The following is a 17,911-nucleotide window of genomic DNA, read 5'->3' as shown; positions in this document are numbered from 1 at the left end:
ACATCCTGAATAGAGGTTTCTACTCATTAACCTGGAATTTGACAGGAGGTTTAGCAATCAATCGTGTATATTGGCTAAAAGCAATACAAGTTAAAAAGTAAACAAATGTATACATAAAGGTTAAAATGCACATTGTAAAGTATTCCAATAGAAAGTATAAGAATATAGAAAAGATATTAACATGACCATACATCAATACATTGGCCACTAGGGTGACAATATAAAGCAATGCTTTTTTGGTACACACTAACATTGTTAATTTCCTCAGTTAATGCATTTTACATATGAATGGGTTTGACTGAGAAAGGATATTAATCATTACTTTCTAAAAATCCATGCCAGATATAAAAACCTTGCTACAGTAGAGTTAAGAACATAATTTTGCATATCTCTAGAGCATCCAAGGTATTACGAATGTTCAATTTGTTCAATCTGGATTTCAAGTAAAATCTTCTCAAATTCATATCTCAGAAACAGATAATGGAAAAGTGGAACTCTGGTTCACATTAGTCAATACAATTTGGTTGATTGTCAGTGGGGACATGCCCCATAAGAAAAGTGTGGGTACCTAAAGGTACAGCACCACATCTACATTCGACTAATAATGTGTGTGATAAATTGGGTTTAATCATATCCAGATTTCACATCCAATCATTGTTTTACAGGCCCAATAGTGAGTAGCTATTGGTGATTGCATACTTTTATCTATGAACTGTTCTAATTCCTTCTACCTTAATTCCTTGAGTATGGGTCTTCTGAGATTAGGGCCAGTTAAGCTTGCGTGTGTCCACAATTGCTATAATCAACGTAATTAGATAGCTCTCTCATGTTTTACCCACAGTAAGCTACTGCCTCTTTCTTGATGAATAACATCATCCAATGTGTCTCTTTATTTTTCAAGTGAGGGTATATTCCAGATGTTCTGTGCCAGGTCTTATCCTTTAGGCGAAGGTGCACTTTGGTACTTGTAGTTTTTTGGGTTGTGCTGCCTACCAGGAACCATTTTCCATCCCAGCAGTCTGGTGCATACTGGCAATTGTCATCTCTAGGGAATCACCTTAAAAAGAAGAGCAAAGGACCTGGCCAGGAGAGGCTGGTAGGCATCAGGTGAGAGAAAAAGGCACACAGCCCTATACAGCTCCTTACATACCGGGGAGCCAAGGACAGTAGTAGTCTATCTAAGTAGCCTTATTATACCACTGACATATGTCAGGCTCTAGCATTGCACTGTTAGGCTGCCTATCCAGGTTGAAAGGAGTCCTGGGCCCCCCTTGACTCTGTCATAAACATGACCCTGTCTTACCCATTAGACAGTGTCTCTCGTAATGTCCTACAGACTGTTCCTGGCCAACCACTGATGGGGCAAACCTTCCTGGCCCCAGACAGTGACCTATACATGTTTATATAGGGCCAAGCCCCTCAGGGCTCTGGATAAGTTATTAAAATAGCACAAACACATACTACTGGATGTTCTGGGTCCTCACTGACACTCCAAATTGGCGATCTGTGAGTGATAAGAGTGACTTGGTCTTCCACACTAACCGAGTTATTATTTACATGAATTCAGTTCTCTCTAACTTCCCAAAAGGGGGGGTTAAAAAGGACAGCAAGGCCTGGAAAAAGACCTGTGGTTGACACACATGTCAGCTTTGTTAATCTCATTAAATATTGATTTACTTCATATCAACACTACATGCGCAGTGTGGTTGTGTAACTCTTGAAATTGTTGTTCCACTGGATACCATGGGCATAGGGTCAATTTTTGACACAACCACCCGCTGCAGTTACATTTATCCTAGTATTCAATTGTTACCAAACAACCAAATTATTTGTTCTTATTAACAAAAAGGTCATAGGACTGACAAGCGCTTCGCGTTCCTGTCTTATGCAACATACTTCTTTAGCACATTATTGAGAAAACTTGTACCAATTCAATATTGAGTTCTAGTCAGGAGACTAAGCATGGCTTTCACCCTTCATCAACCAACTTGTAATCATTGATACACACAATGACCTAGTGAATGCTTGGCCCAGAGGAAATATATGGGGGATCCCCAGCCCTCAAGTGGGATCCACACTAAGAAGGTCACAGAAATGGTCACCCACATACCATCACTGTAGGTGCATAGGGGCAGAAAGGGGGTAGACAGTTAGTCACAACCCCCACAAACCTTTCTCATGCCAGATAACACTCATAAAGAAAGGGAAGACTTAATATCTTTAAGGAAATTAATGCCCACAAAGTTGCTACTACCCAAGCCATTGAAGCCTCCTACCAGACCCACACCAGCGGTGTGGAAATTAAAGCCCCCTCAATTTAAGGGGAAAATACTGCCTAAGTTTAATGGGACCGGTGCGGAGGTCGGTAGAAGACATTCATATTGTTATGCACATTTGTGAAGGTGTAAATCGCGCGCAGAGATTTACTTGAGCATGGAACTAGGACTTTGCATGCATCAAAAAAACAAGAAATTCAATACCAACTTGAAATTATGCATGACCGAAATTTAGCGATAGCAACAGGCCGCTTCCTTGGTTTACTGGAAGACCTGCTGACTGCAAACGCATGCACTGACAGAGCCATGACAGATTCTTAGGGAAGGGCAGCAAAAATACAAGGTGGAGAAAAGTAAGCTCAACACATGGCCATACACTCACAAAATTCCCAGATGGTCGCAGGGCCTTATTTAATCACAGGCTAGCCTTCTTCCAGGCCTGACAGAGACATTCAGACTGCTTCAACCTGGAGTATACCACCTGCAGAAGACCTGACATTATAATATTTCTATTGAAGAATTTACAACTAATAGTGACAATCTTAGTGGGAAAGGACACTGGGGAGTTAGATATCATCTGGCTAGGAAAATCTATAAAATTGACATAATCTAAAACTCTCCTGGCACGAAAGGGACCAAGTAAATATACAAAAATGTGGTAATCTCCTTAATAGAATAAGGACCTCTCAGGGAAAGATTTTTATAGGCCTGGGAAAGTATCTCTAAAATGCCAATGGAAAACACAATTACAGATATAGATGAAAAACACAATGCTTACAGTATGCCCACAGCCCCACTGCGGCAGACAAAGGTAGATAAAATAGGAAGGGCATGACATCACCTATTAAGCAACCTTTGATTGGTGATGCCGAATGGGTGATGTGAGAGGTTTTGTCCTGGAGAATACACTAGATTCACCCTGAACACCCTTTCCACTTTAGACTATATTTTTATAAATATTTCAGTTACCATAAAATCACAGAACTAAAAGTAGTTTAACGAGAAGAGAGCAGTCATCTACCCGTAGTTACTACTGACAAGCTGGAGTAGCCAAATGGGGTGAAAACATGACCCAATTGGACCCTCTGGTATCAACAGAGGGGCCATGTGGATTTAATGTAATCCTGCCTACCTTTGAAAAGCCAATAACTTTATAGAGAGGGGGTTACATGGGTCAATGAGGTGAACCAATCGGTTGTAATTAATCATAATGTGACCTTGCCCAAAATCATAACCAATTATGAAAACTTGCTGAAAAACCTTATGAATAGGATTGAGGCCACCTGTAAACTACCATCAATGGTAGACTCAAGCAATAGGGCCAGGGACCACACAATCCAAGTGAAAAGATAGGCTCTTAGGAAAGGCCTCAGACTGCTTCATACTACTTAAAAAAATAAGCTTTTAGGAAAGACCTCAGACTGTTTAATACAAGAAAGGCAGCCTATAGAAAATGTCTGAAAGCACATCAGGCTATGCATACAACTGAGCAATAGCAATGGTAACTGGTGCAAGTTGCTATCGTATATGCAAAAGAGGGCTGAGGGGGGAGCCACATTGATGAGAAGGCAACCTTTAGCAAACACTCATAGGGCCTTGCCTACTTCTTGAACAAACCACCCTACAGAGTCTTCCCAGGTTTCAAGGATTAAGAGGGTGTACTAGGGCTGGCCAAGTGGCTCACTTTAAGCAGGTGGGAGTAAGATGGCAGTAGAAAGGGCAGCAGAGTACCTCTGTGCAGCTGGATCTGATGGGGCCGATGGTAGCAGGATTAGCCACAATCCTGGAAGGGTTAATGTTCACCTAAGGTAATAAGTCACGCTCCACTTTTCCCATGAGGGAATGGTTCGCCTGGAGCATGGCAGAGGGGCCACGCAAGGTCCAAGTGACAATCACATATGTAAATTACTCATCTGAAGTGGGTGCAAGTGATTTTCCTTATGTGTATGGGACCCAATGCACATGTCTTGACTGGTTTACTCTCCTGAAATGGAAACTCCCATACAATAGCAATATACACATTTTAAGATGTTAAATAGTTACCTCCATCCTTTGGATGTCTTTTTAGGACTTCCAACCATAGTATATTCATACTGGTCATCAGCTGAATAATAGCACCAGGGTGCATTTGGGACTGTTGTAGCACACCATGTACAGCCTTTAACTTCACATTTCTCTTGGGTTGGGCCATGTTGAGGGTGGCAGTCAATACGCTCTTGAACGGGGATGTTGTCCGAACAGGATGTTGAATTTTGTTTTGAGTCATGGAAGCAGAAAGGAACATTTTTAATACTTGCTTCACACCAGAGGCATCCACGGTCCCTGCACAAAGACGGGGAAGCACCCGGTTCAGGGTGGCAATCAATGCGGTCTGATGGAGGAATTATGGAACATGCATCAGAATTGAAAAAGCACCAAGGTGTTCCTGGTCTGCTTGAGGCCGCCCAGCAACAGTTCCTAGCAAGGCACCGAGCTTCTGTTGAACCCGATTCAGGGTGGCAATCTCTTTTACTATTATCTGGAATACTGTAGCACTCAGGTACTGTTGAGTTGGTATAGAAACAATATGGGGTTCCTTGGATGTCTGCCGGACACCATAAGCATCCTCTTGCGGCACAGCCTTCTGGTGAAGCCCCAGGTTCAGGATAGCAATCTCGCCGTTTTGGTTCTGGGATGTCTGTCGGGCAAGCGCTTGATTGAAGAGAGAGAACTAAAACTGCATAAGTAAAAATAGAACAGTGTGATTCCATCTGCAATTCACATTGTATTTTCATGTAAAAACGAAGATATATCAAAATGAAAAACATATTTAAAAAAGTATTAAATCAGAGAGCTCAATTCAGGAGGTGGCATAATTATCATAGGACAATCTCAGAGCAGTACATTCGTCCACCTAATCACATCCCAGCCACTTCCCAATGATTTTGTGCCAGAACATCCAAAAGCTGAATTGGCAACTGCTCATGAGGTGACAACCTCAACAACTTTAAAAGCTGACTTGGCAACTGTTCATGAAGTGACAACCTCAACAACTTTAAAAGCTGAATTGGCAACTGTTCATGAAGTGACAACCTCAATAACTTTAAAAGCTGAATTGGCAGCTGTTCATGAAGTGACAACCTCAATAACTTTAAAAGCTGAATTGGCAACTGTTCATGAAGTGACAACCTCAATAACTTTAAAAGCTGAATTGGCAACTGTTTATGAAGTGACAACCTCAATAACTTTAAAAGCTGAATTGGCAACTGTTCATGGAGTGACAACCTCAATAACTTTAAAAGCTGAATTGGCAACTGTTCATGAAGTGACAACCTCAATAACTTTAAAAGCTGAATTGGCAACTGTTCATGAAGTGACAACCTCAATAACTTTAAAAGCTGAATTGGCAACTGTTCATGAGGTGACAACCTCTATAACTTTGGAGACAAAGCTAAGCATCCAAACTCTGGGTGGTGAAAATTATTGGCCAAGAACAAGGCACTGAGCTTTAAGGTGTTTCAGGGATTATACATATGGATATGCTGACATTTACATTAAGGCTCAACCACCCTGTTTATTCAATCTACATGTGGATGATTTGGGTGAGTCCCTTGTGAGAATTAGAGACTTTCCTCCATTTGGGGAAGCTAAGGATCCAGTGGTTAGTTTTTGCCAATGATTTCATAGCATCTGATCAGATGTCAATACTCCTCCAGCATAATCTAAAGGAGTTGCTAGATTACACAAAAATAACAGTTTAATAATTAACAATAAAATGACAGTGGTATCATATTTCGCAAGAGGTGACATGAAACAAAAACGTCAAGTGGTTTGTGGAGGATAACCAACTTGACATAGTATTGGAAAGAAAGGATTTGGGGTTCAACATTCAGCCAAACCAAATAAAAGTCTTCTGAACAAAGTATTAAGATCTATGTCATCCCAATACTTATCCCATCTAAGGAAAATAAAGAGGCAATATTGCCTGTTCTCCTTGGCCCCCTAGTAAATTGCTACAAGACAAAGGTAGCACTGGGTCTAATTTATTTGATCAGAGTATCCATGGCTCTAGCCTGGATAGACTCGAGGGACTGATTTTGAAAGGTACTTTATAGTTACCACAATGTGTGCCAACTTCCACCATAAAACAGAAATTGGGTTGATATTCCTAAATGTGATGGTAGATTGGAGAGTGATCAAGTTGTACTTAAAGATTTTGAATCCGCCAACAGTCTCATTGTTTTCAGACATCTTTGACATATATAGGAGTGGGACATCAAAGCCATTAAAAGAAAGGGCCATGAGTTGTGAATAGATTCTCAAGGCCTGGAAAAACCGAATAAGTTAAAAGAGAAATTGTGGCTTGAAAATTGGGGGAGGACTATAAGTATGGTAAGTCTTATAAACTTTTTGCAAGCAGCATTAGAATGGGGGTAAGGTTGGGTGTTTTAGCAAAATATTTGTGTCAATGTCCATGCTCGATAATTAGACAACAGTACTTAAGATTTTTGCTAAACCTATATCCCACTAGACACATTTTGGGTATAAAATCTGGCAATCCCAATGTGAACATGGCATGTCGATATTTTGTAGCTCAAAATGAAGAGTAATCCTTTAAACATCTAGTATTATGATGCCCAAAATTATGAAGTGTAAGATTGAAATAGTGTAACTCTTTAGTAACTGATGTAAATAATGTTTGCACGAACGCTCTAAGGAACCGTATGCTGGTTGCTCATTAAACCTCATTGACATTAATCAGATTTTTAGATTACATTTTAAGAATTAAGGGCAAATCCAAAATCAGCTGATGCAAATGTATTGGTGTGAATAATGCCAGGAAATGTATTCATGTTTTAGAATACATTGTACGTATGTATTGTTTGAATATTGGAAAGGTTTTCAAATACAAAAATAAAATAAATGTAAAAAGTGCATGCAATTTCTTAAGCATTTTCCATGCACTGCATAATGGTGCTACCTGGCCGTAAGACTGACACAGCTGGCAATGGTGTTAGTCCGACGGCATATTATGGCACTGCCTGATAAAGGCCTACCTAATGCCTACAAAAAAGACATACTGTTGGCTCTGCCAATGCTTGCATTCAACAGGAATTCAGTGCATGGATACACATGTTGCTTATAAATCAAGCGGCTGAAGGCTCACTTGGTTAAGACGTCTTTATTACACCAAGAGACGGTTTCGGTGGAAGGCTGCTCAGAAAGAACAGAGCTAGATTCAGACACCACGCATGGGTGGGGAGGTGGCTGGGAAAGACAGGTAGTGGACCTAGCCATGCCTCCACCTGCAGAGGACCCCATACATGAGAAATCCTTGTTGCTCTGGCCCGTGGCCGGGAGCCTTGGCAGAGGTGGAGACCGCTGACGCGTAGCGCTCCTCTGCGCATTAGCTCTTCATCAAGCTCTGTACCAACCGACTGCCATCTCCAACCCCAATGGACCTCCGGCTCTGCCAGCAGCTCTCTTGAAGTGCCCAAAATACGACCAGACCCTGCAGGCACTGCTGGCACGGGGTGAGGCTCACCCCCCCCCAAGGACCGCGCAACACATGAATACAGAGTACTGGCCCCTGTATTCCAGAGGGGTCTGCTAGCTGGAACAGTTGCCAATTCAGCTTTTAAAGTTATTGAAGTTGTCACTTCATGAACAGTTGCCAATTCAGCTTTTAAAGTTATTGAGGTTGTCACTTCATGAACAGTTGCCAATTCAGCTTTTAAAGTTGTTGAGGTTGTCACCTCATGAGCAGTTGCCATGGCCAGTCAAAAAAAAGGTAAATAAAGGCAATTGGAAAAACTCCATCCCTGTTCTCGGGTTCCTTCCTAAGACTGTCAGAATCCCAGCACTTCCCACAAAGCCTATGCACATCCCACTGACCCCCTCCCCTCTAGTGTGTTGGGACATTTCTGCAGGGCATACATTAAAGCAATCTATGGGCCTCATTACGACCTCGGCGGTAGCCATGCCTCCACCTGCAGAGGACCCCATACATGAGAAATCCTTGTTGCTCTGGCCCGTGGCCGGGAGCCTTGGCAGAGGTGGAGACCGCTGACGCGTAGCGCTCCTCTGCGCATTAGCTCTTCATCAAGCTCTGTACCACCCGACTGCCATCTCCAACCCCAATGGACCTCCGGCTCTGCCAGCAGCTCTCTTGAAGTGCCCAAAATACGACCAGACCCTGCAGGCACTGCTGGCACGGGGTGAGGCTCACCCCCCCCCAAGGACCGCGCAACACATGAATACAGAGTACTGGCCCCTGTATTCCAGAGGGGTCTGCTAGCTGGAACAGTTGCCAATTCAGCTTTTAAAGTTATTGAAGTTGTCACTTCATGAACAGTTGCCAATTCAGCTTTTAAAGTTATTGAGGTTGTCACTTCATGAACAGTTGCCAATTCAGCTTTTAAAGTTGTTGAGGTTGTCACCTCATGAGCAGTTGCCATGGCCAGTCAATGGGTAGGTATATAATGAAACACCACCCCCAGGCTGTGTATCATTTCCCATATCTCTCCTATTCTCACTTTGCACAATAATAGCGCTGGTTTATAGGCAGCCCGTACAGCATCAACAAATAGCCAAAACTAAACAAAAAACTAAACTGCAATGTTTTTCTGATTTGCAATTGATCCTTCTTATGCCACAGCTTAGCTTCATGGTAGAACATTGATCATGATTAAGCAGGAAGAATGGATGGAATTCACCTCACAAGACAAGACACAGAAAATAACCTCTGGAAGGGAATAGGGACTATTGGGAATAGGGAATAGTGATCATTGAAAATAAAAAGGCACTTTACCATGTTAGTGCAATTAAATAATTTCTTTGCAGCCTTTTTGACAACAATACAGCCCATTTTGTCTCTCAATAGGTCCTTCCTTCTTGAAAAGTGTTAACTCAGGTTAAAACCAATCGGTTTCTTTTGTGATCAACAAGGAAATGTTAAATAATATATGCTTGCCACTGAAGTGTGTCTAGTTCCTCATATGTATTATGCTATGCACAAGCAATAATAAATAAAAAAAAAAAAGGTAAATAAAGGCAATTGGAAAAACTCCATCCCTGTTCTCGGGTTCCTTCCTAAGACTGTCAGAATCCCAGCACTTCCCACAAAGCCTATGCACATCCCACTGACCCCCTCCCCTCTAGTGTGTTGGGACATTTCTGCAGGGCATACATTAAAGCAATCTATGGGCCTCATTACGACCTCGGCGGTAGCCATGCCTCCACCTGCAGAGGACCCCATACATGAGAAATCCTTGTTGCTCTGGCCCGTGGCCGGGAGCCTTGGCAGAGGTGGAGACCGCTGACGCGTAGCGCTCCTCTGCGCATTAGCTCTTCATCAAGCTCTGTACCACTCGACTGCCATCTCCAACCCCAATGGACCTCCGGCTCTGCCAGCAGCTCTCTTGAAGTGCCCAAAATACGACCAGACCCTGCAGGCACTGCTGGCACGGGGTGAGGCTCACCCCCCCCCAAGGACCGCGCAACACATGAATACAGAGTACTGGCCCCTGTATTCCAGAGGGGTCTGCTAGCTGGAACTTGCCTCTCCGGACCGCCCATGAGACCAGCAGTCTGCCGGACTTCTCCTCCTTAGAGCTTCCTCCATCAGCTGGCAGCCACTGCGGACGGCGTAGTGTATCATCTACTGGGGCCATTGTATTACGAGGTCTGCACACGTCGTCACAGCATCATTAGGGACTACAGTCAACCAATGTCACATGAAGGTATGGTCCCTGCCCCTTGGGCATCGTAAGCAATAAAAACTAACTCAGTTACCTGCCTGGTGCACTCCAGTCACCCAGCTCCTCGACTAGCCAACCCCTTTTATTGAGCAGGTGGGCTTGGATCATTTGGAGCCCCATACCCAACCTTCTTTGCTGCAACAAACTGGCCCACTCCGGGCTGAGCAATCCGTAATACCAATTTAGCAGTGGCCCTTACTCCTTCCAATAAGGACAAAGTGGCCCACCCGAGGAGCCTCCCAGCACCTGGAACGGAGGGGATCCCCCACATACTGAAACACTGTGCTCCTATAGAACATCTTTGGACACGTTCACTCCCAATAACCAATCAGCATAACTGCACCCCCGCAGCCCCGCTACAACGAGGAAAGCATGACACCCCCAGGGTGGAAGCAAATGGAAGCTAAGGGGCCAGCACTCCTCTCAGCTTGGCTTTGGACCGGTTTCCGGGGGCCCACATCGGTGTGGCCAAGAGGGCGGCCCGATCTCTCTCCCGAAGACCTCTTCTCCTTCTCCCACATGCCACATACCAAAGGGAACAAAATAAAACATTCGAAGTTCTAGCAGCAATGGCCAAACATCTCAAGTCCTCGAAAAGTGCTGAAATCACTACAATGTTGCTCACGTCCGATAGGGGGAAAAAGCCGGAAACACCAAAATCTCCACCTCAATCATCCTCGGAAGGTGCTGGTCAGCTGACAACTAAGGGTGACATACAAGCCTTTATGCTGGACATCAAATCCGAATTCGGATCTTGCATGGTGGAATTTACCACCAAACTTGAACAGACAGAACCTGGAGGTGGAACAAAGGGTGAGGGAAGTGAAGACTTGACCCAAGAACATTCAGCAATGCTCCTGGAGGTACAACACTCAATCCAGTCCCTACTCAACAAAAATGAAATCCTGGAATACAAACAGGAGGATCTTGAAAGTAGAGCTCAGCGAAACTATCTCCGTATTTGGGGGGCTCCACTCCACGGTCCCAGACCAAAACTTGGAGTAATATGTGGGAAACCTCTTTCAATCTCTTCTGCCACACTAGGATAAATCCCAACTCATTCTAGACCGTACCCACAGACTCCGACCCCGGCGGGGGGGTAGACTCTGACTCCCCCCAGATGTCATAACCCAGGTACACTTTTTCATGACCAAAGAAGCTATTATGGTGATAGGTCACTCCCAAGATGACCTAACCTTCCGAGGGGGACCCCCTTCACATCTTCCAGGACCTTGCAATGGCAATGATCCAGAAATGGAGGGCTCCGAGGCCCCTGACCCTATTCCTTCGGGACCAGCACATCAGATATCGGTGGCTCTTCCCTACTGCTCTCCAATTCTCTTACAAGGGAGTTCCCTGGACGATCGCTCATCTGCAGGATGCCGACTCGATCCTGCGTCCCAATTCGCCAGAAAAGAGGGATGGAGCATCACCTGATTCGCCGGCGGCAGTATTTTGAAGGACTCCCCCAAAACCAAAGCGCACAACCTGGACAAAGGTCCAGAAAGGGCAGAATGTGAGGTGACCCTCTGCTGAGATATGCCAGCCCACAAGATGAATGGGGACCACTGTCTTGACTACCGGCTCTTTCAAACCAGAGGTCATTACTCGTGTTAAAACCCTGGTAGCACTATGATCACAGGATAGCAAAACCTCTGAATGGTGACTGAACCGCTTCCGGCTCGGGCCCCGCAACTAGGAGACACTGACACCCCAGAGACTCCCCCACCACACCAAAAACTGCAGTTTACCTCGTTGAACATTAAAGGTCTGAACTCCCCCTCCAAACGGAAATCAGCGCTGAAACAGCTTCAAGATATGGAAAGCTTGGTGGTCTTCTTGTATGAAACTCACCTGATGCCTGCGGATTTCACACGCCTTCATAATAAAAACGTCCTGGTCCAATGAAACCAAAAAAGGGGGCACAACCATCCTCTTCGCCAAGAATGTATGGTCACAGATACTGGAAACCCTACTATGTCCAGAGGGCCGCTATACAGCAGTCAAAGGCTTTATTTTTGGACAACTTTACTCCCTTGCTTTGATTTACGCCCCAATGAAGGACAGGAGACATTCTACAAAGCACTAGGCGAAGCCCTCCTCCCCTTTCTTGAATGCCAAATCATCATAGGAGGAGACTTCAATGGGGTCCTAGACCCCACATGGGACAGATCGCACTCCCCAGCCCCCAGAGACTTCAAGCTTGCCACACGCCTTCTTCAGCTGTTTCGAACCCTAGGGGAAGTGGACATGTGGAGAGTGCTTCACCCAGGCAAAAAGGACTTCTCTTTCTTCTCACATGTGCACAGGGCCTTCTCCTAAATCGATCTCTTACTGGCCTCCCCACAAATCCTTGTCTTTGTTGGCAATGTGGCCATAGGAATGAAGGTACTCTCTGACCATACTCCAGTTACACTGATCCTCCGAGCCCATTACCCTGATCCGCCCCTTTCGGCACCGCTGGAACCCTATATGACCGCATTTTGAATGAAATGTCATTAAGAGATTCCATAGCCACAGTGATCAGGAACTTTTTTCCGGGAAAACCCGACTGAAGACACCTCCCCAGCTAACACATGGGACGCTATGAAAGCAGTAGTGCGGGGGGAACTAATCGCACATGAGGCAGCATACCATAAATGCAAATGACATACCCGTATGGAACTTGAACAAGAGGTCCAGAAAGCCGAAACCCTTCGTAAACGCAAAGGCTGGTCCCCAAGGATCCAACGCACCTTACAAACGGCCCGTAGGAATTTGGAGGCGCATTATGCAGATGAAACAGCGCACTTACTGGCTAAAACCAAACATGGTTATAATGCCAGGAACAATAACGCAAAAAGACTCCTGATAGAGAAATTGGCTAAGGCAAAGAGGAAGAACACTATAGTGGGGCTTTGCGACCCCCATGGCAAGATCCAGTATGCGGAGCAAGATAAACTACATCTGGCAGCAGTCCATATTGCCGAAACAATGTCGGCCTTGCCCCGGGTCAACAGAACAACAGAAGTACCTACAGGGTGCTGCTTTTCCACAACTCGAGGAATCCGACAGAGGATCTGGATGCCCCAATCACAGGTGAGGAGGTCGAGACAGCCATTAAGTCCCTTAAGTCCGAGCGCCAGACCCAGACGGGTTCACAACAAGATTTTACAAGGTGTTTCGCCTCCAACTAGTATCTGCGTTGACAGCCCCCTTCAATTCATTAGGTGTCTCAGGATCAATCACTCCATCAATGCAAGAATCTATAACTATCCTTCTGCTTAAACCCGGCAAAGACCCCAATGAATATAGCTCATATAGGCCCATTTCCTTGCTAAACATCGATGCCAACATCTATTCAAATATCCTAGCAAATAGCTTAGTGGATGTCCTACCCAACTTAATAGAGCCTGATCAAACGGGCTTCATAAGGCATAGGTCAATGGGGGATAAAATACGTAGGGCCCTGAATCTAGTGGACATCGCAGCCCAAGACTTGCATAAATTGGCATTGTTGGCTCTGGGCGCTTCCAAGGCCTTTGACAAAGTAGACTGGGCCTTCCTACAACTTACTCTAGAAGCCTTTTGTTTTGGCCCGAACTTCCGGAAACTCATCCTGACAAACTATCATTCCCCCAAGACTCTCCTCTGGGTCAACTCCAATCTGTCCGGTCCAATCCCCTTAATCTGTGGGACCAGGCAGGGTTGTCCCCTGTTCCCTCTTCTATTTGCCCTGGTAATATGTTATTTTGTTCGACCCATTGTTGAAGGACTTGGAGCACAAAAGTGGAAAACAATTTTCCTGCAACATCTAACAGAGACAATTGTCTATAATTCGCTGGACTTTTGTAAATTGGTAGGAGAATAGCCTTATGCCATGTAGAAAAAACTGATTTTTTGGAGCATACTTTGTCAAACAAAATATGTAGCACTATTGCCCATGCTTTCGGATCAGACTTAAAAACCGCATTAGACAAACCATTGGCTCCGGGTGCAAGCGAGCCCTTCAATTTAGCAATGGCCATATATATTTCATTGATACTAGGGAATAGTAACCATCTACCTCTATAACTTTGTTCCATGTCTTCCGACTCTGTAGTCACGAAATTAAGCGTGATGTACTCTTCCAATCTGCACTCAGAGATATGATTTACCATCATACATCGTGAGTCACCCTTGGCCTTTGTCAACATTTGCCATATGGTACTAGTCTTCCCACTACAAAGTATCAAAAACATCGATTGCCACTGCCTTTTTAGAACAGAGAATCTCTTTCTTTTTAGTCAGTTCTTGTACTCTTTTTTTATTCCCTCTATTTTAGCCTCCATCATCCAGTTGTGGTCTATTTCCCTTTCAGCTTTCCTAATCTGACTCTGCATATAAAGCTTAGCGTTACATATATCAATATCAAAAACATTACAGTGTTTACTTTGAAAAATAGCCACATGATGTTGTCTTAGCGTCCCTGTTTCATTGGCTAATATTTCTAGGCAATTGTTTATATATTCAGCTTTCTGCTCTTCCCACAAGTCAACTTCATACAATATAACATCATTAATATGTTTGGTGGCTTTACCTAGATTTCTGGTTGTCCAACATAACCTCTTATCTCCATTCTTCACTCTAAGATCGGTCGGACCCAATGAGTTTCCACACTTAGTTTTCATATCAACTAACTGCATTGAAATCACTGCCTATCAATGCAAATTCATGGTCGCTAGCAAACATCCAATCATCAATTGTCTCAAAGATTTCATCAAGGATTTCTGTCTCAGGTGGTACACAGATATTGATGAGTTATAGCGGGATCAAACAACAGGTGATCGTTTTCATACTAGCATAGTAATGTTTTTTTTCACACCCAGTATTAGGCCGCCAGATCGATGTCCTTTAGGGCCCTTTGTCGCAAGTTGTTGTAGTATGTATCCCTCAATATAGATTTTAGTACAAAGCCAAGTTTCTGGCAAACAAATGATGTCAACCTACTCAAATAAAGGGAGAGAACCCCTTGGGTCCAGGAAGTGTGTAAAACCATGTGGCTTCTAGCTGGCAATCTTCATATATCATTTTAACTCTACCAGGTGTCGCACAAGAAACCCCTTCAACCATTCCCATCCAGCGGCATCTTCAAATACAGCCCTGTCAGTGGTACCAGCCCCCTCCGGACCCCCTTCACTTTGGAAACTGGCATCACCGGCGGGATAGTCATGATTAACAGTGGTATACATATATGGGAGGTACAGTTGATAACATACCCCACATTCCGAATGGAAGACTGGTGGCTTTGAATCAAAGAAGTCCCTTCTCGGAGATACAATGCACCCACACAAAATTGCCACCATTGATCTTCACAGGTTCAACAAAGCTAAAGTCTGCAGATAACAACACTCTCAATGCGGGGATACTCTTGCAGACTTTGAGAAGGTCAGATCTATTAGTCTGGCTGTCTGTGAATGTCAGAGGAACCCTACTCAGGGTAAAGATTTTTAATTCTTTCACGTTTGGAGAAAGGCAAGGTTGTGGATGAGCCACAGGCAATGTAGACACCGTTTTTATTTGGTCATCAACTCTAGGTGCTAAGGGATTGTGGCCAGATAGCAGGCATGTGAGTTCACCTGGCACCGAGGCAGTTGAAACAACTGGTGTTCTCGCATCTTGTAATTTAGCTTGAGGGTTATCTGCTAGCAGCCAGCTAGTAGAGGTACCAGGTGCCCTTCTGTCCTCTTTGTCGCCTCTTATTGGAATTATGGCTGCTCTTCGTCGGTGAGGTTTGATCGTGCACTATAGACGTGGAATTGAGAGGCTCAGTAGATTGTTTTTGTTCAAGCACCGCTAACTTTCTATTTGCAACTTGTTTGCGCATTCTTGCGCGTTATATGGTATGATATTTTATTTGTATACAAAATGTACACACGTGTTTCAGAGCGCGACTAGGCAAGGGAGGGGAACAGGGAAGAACACAACACAACACAACAAAGATCTTACTATGCCCAGTGACATTGAGAACACACAAGTACATGGGAAAGGGAAAAGGGAAAAGTGTATGGAATGGGGAGAGTGGAAAGTGCGGAGCAGAGGAGAGCAGATAAATAATAATAAATAAAAATAAATAGAAAAAGGAGGCAATAAACAGTGGTAGTGCAGCCAGCAAGTGGCAAGTGCTGTGTTTAAGGCATCAGACTGGGTAAATCTGATAAGTGCATAAAAGGAATAAAAATGAGGGGGGGCTGTATGGGTACAGACACAGTCCCCAGTGCAAGGGGTGGCCAGGTGGCAGTGCAGGAGGGTGGCAGGGTGAGCAGCTACCTGGGCCCGGGGGACAGAGGGAGGCCCAGTGCACAGTGCCAAGAGAGAGCAGATCAGGTCTTGACGTGCTTCCAGAACCGGAGATGGTTTTCCTCAAGTTTTAGAGTGGCAGGGAGGCTGTTCCAGAGGCCCCAGCCAAAGATAGAGATCTACCCCCAGCTCGTTTCTTTGAAAAACGATTGACCCAGAGGGAGTTAGAGGTAGAGGAGCGAAGAGCTCAAGAGGGGAGGTATTTGCTGAGGGATATCTGAAGGTATTTTGGACCCAGGCCCCAGAAAGCCTTTTGGACAATGCAGAGGGTTTTGAATGTAATCCTTGCAACCACTTGGAGCCAATGGAGAGATTTCAGAGCTGGAGAGATACGATTCCAGGGCCTGAGGCCAAGAACAAGTCTCGCAGTCCTGTTCTGGATAAGTTGCAGAGGGCGGAGAGTAGAGGCAGGTAGATTTAGAAGGAGGCTGTTACAATGGTCCAACCTAGAGAGAAACATAGCTTTGAAGACAGTGAGCTTCTGAGGGAAGGAGAGGAAAGGCAGAGTACCTCTGAGGAGGTGCAGTAGGAAACTTGACTTTTTAGAAACCTCAGAGATATGGGCGGAGAAGGTAAGTGTGAAGTCAAAGATGACCACAAGGTTCTTAGCCTTGCAGGTAGGGGTAGAGGTAGGAGGAGGGCCAAGGGAGGCCGGGCAGAGAGTGAGGGAAAAGGATAGACATGGTGTGCCAATGAGGAGGATCTCTGTCTTGCTGGTATTCAGACAAAGTTCAAGCATTTTTCCAAATGCCTCTCCTTCTGAGATTTATATAGAGATAGATCTCCATTAACTTCGTCACATGTGGTCAAGGCTGTTGGGACAGCAATTACATTGTGTTCATCACTCTCACAAGCTGATTTGGGCATTAGCATAGAGTCCTCGTGGGCTGATCTTTTTGGGCTAGTTGGATCACATTGTGAACGCATGTTTAATTCACTTAGGATTGCCCCTTGTTTTTTACTTCTTTGAATATAGCCCCCCACAATTTCAGCAGAATTGTAACTGCATATTGTAACACTCCATCAGATGTATTTATATCGTTGCTTAAGTCTGTTGCCTGGCTGTTATGTGACTTATTTGCAGAAGTTCCAGCATCATTTATAGTTCTCCTCATGGTGCTTGGGCAAAGGTTAGGCGACATGGACAGTCGTAGCTGTGTATCGAGTACTTCCTGTGGATTAGATGAAATGTCTTTATGTACGGATTCTTCCTGAGTCACAGGAGTTTGTAAGGTATCAATCAAGATGGCATGAATTTCATGTACAACAACTTAAATTACAGAATTAGGACCAGCAATAGAAGTTTGTACAACCGCTTGGTGAACAGGCATGACAGACCTTGCAGCAGTGCGGTCAGCATATAACATAAAGCCAGTAGAGAATTGTTGCCTATATCTCCATAGTCCGCAGTTGTAACATTAAGTGGTAGTGTATGAATTCCCATGGCCTCTTAGGAGGCTTCACAGTAAGGCCATGGGCATGCCGGTTGTTAAAAGCTGTAATTTTCCCTACATCGGGAGTATGTTCCAGGCCCAACCAATCAAAGTGCCTACAAAAGTTCTGAAGGGTATACATACC

General features: G+C 44.5%; 1 protein-coding gene across 1 annotated transcript in view; it reads right to left on the bottom strand.

Moving 5' to 3' along the window:
* LOC138513998 (lysosomal alpha-glucosidase-like) overlaps positions 1-17,911 on the bottom strand; it is a 1,078,298-nt gene that overhangs the window by 1,053,987 nt on the left and 6,400 nt on the right. Inside the window, exon 2 of the mRNA XM_069629222.1 lies at positions 4,320-4,992. Within this exon, the coding sequence (XP_069485323.1) occupies positions 4,320-4,992 (673 nt within the window). The remainder of the gene's footprint in view (positions 1-4,319; positions 4,993-17,911) is intronic.

The sequence above is a fragment of the Ambystoma mexicanum genome, chromosome 12, assembly GCF_040938575.1.
Source record: "Ambystoma mexicanum isolate Mex_15411 chromosome 12, UKY_AmexF1_1, whole genome shotgun sequence".
NCBI lineage: Eukaryota > Metazoa > Chordata > Amphibia > Caudata > Ambystomatidae > Ambystoma > Ambystoma mexicanum.
Note: the sequence above shows the minus strand (reverse complement) of the source record. Positions and strands in the feature narration are given on the sequence as shown.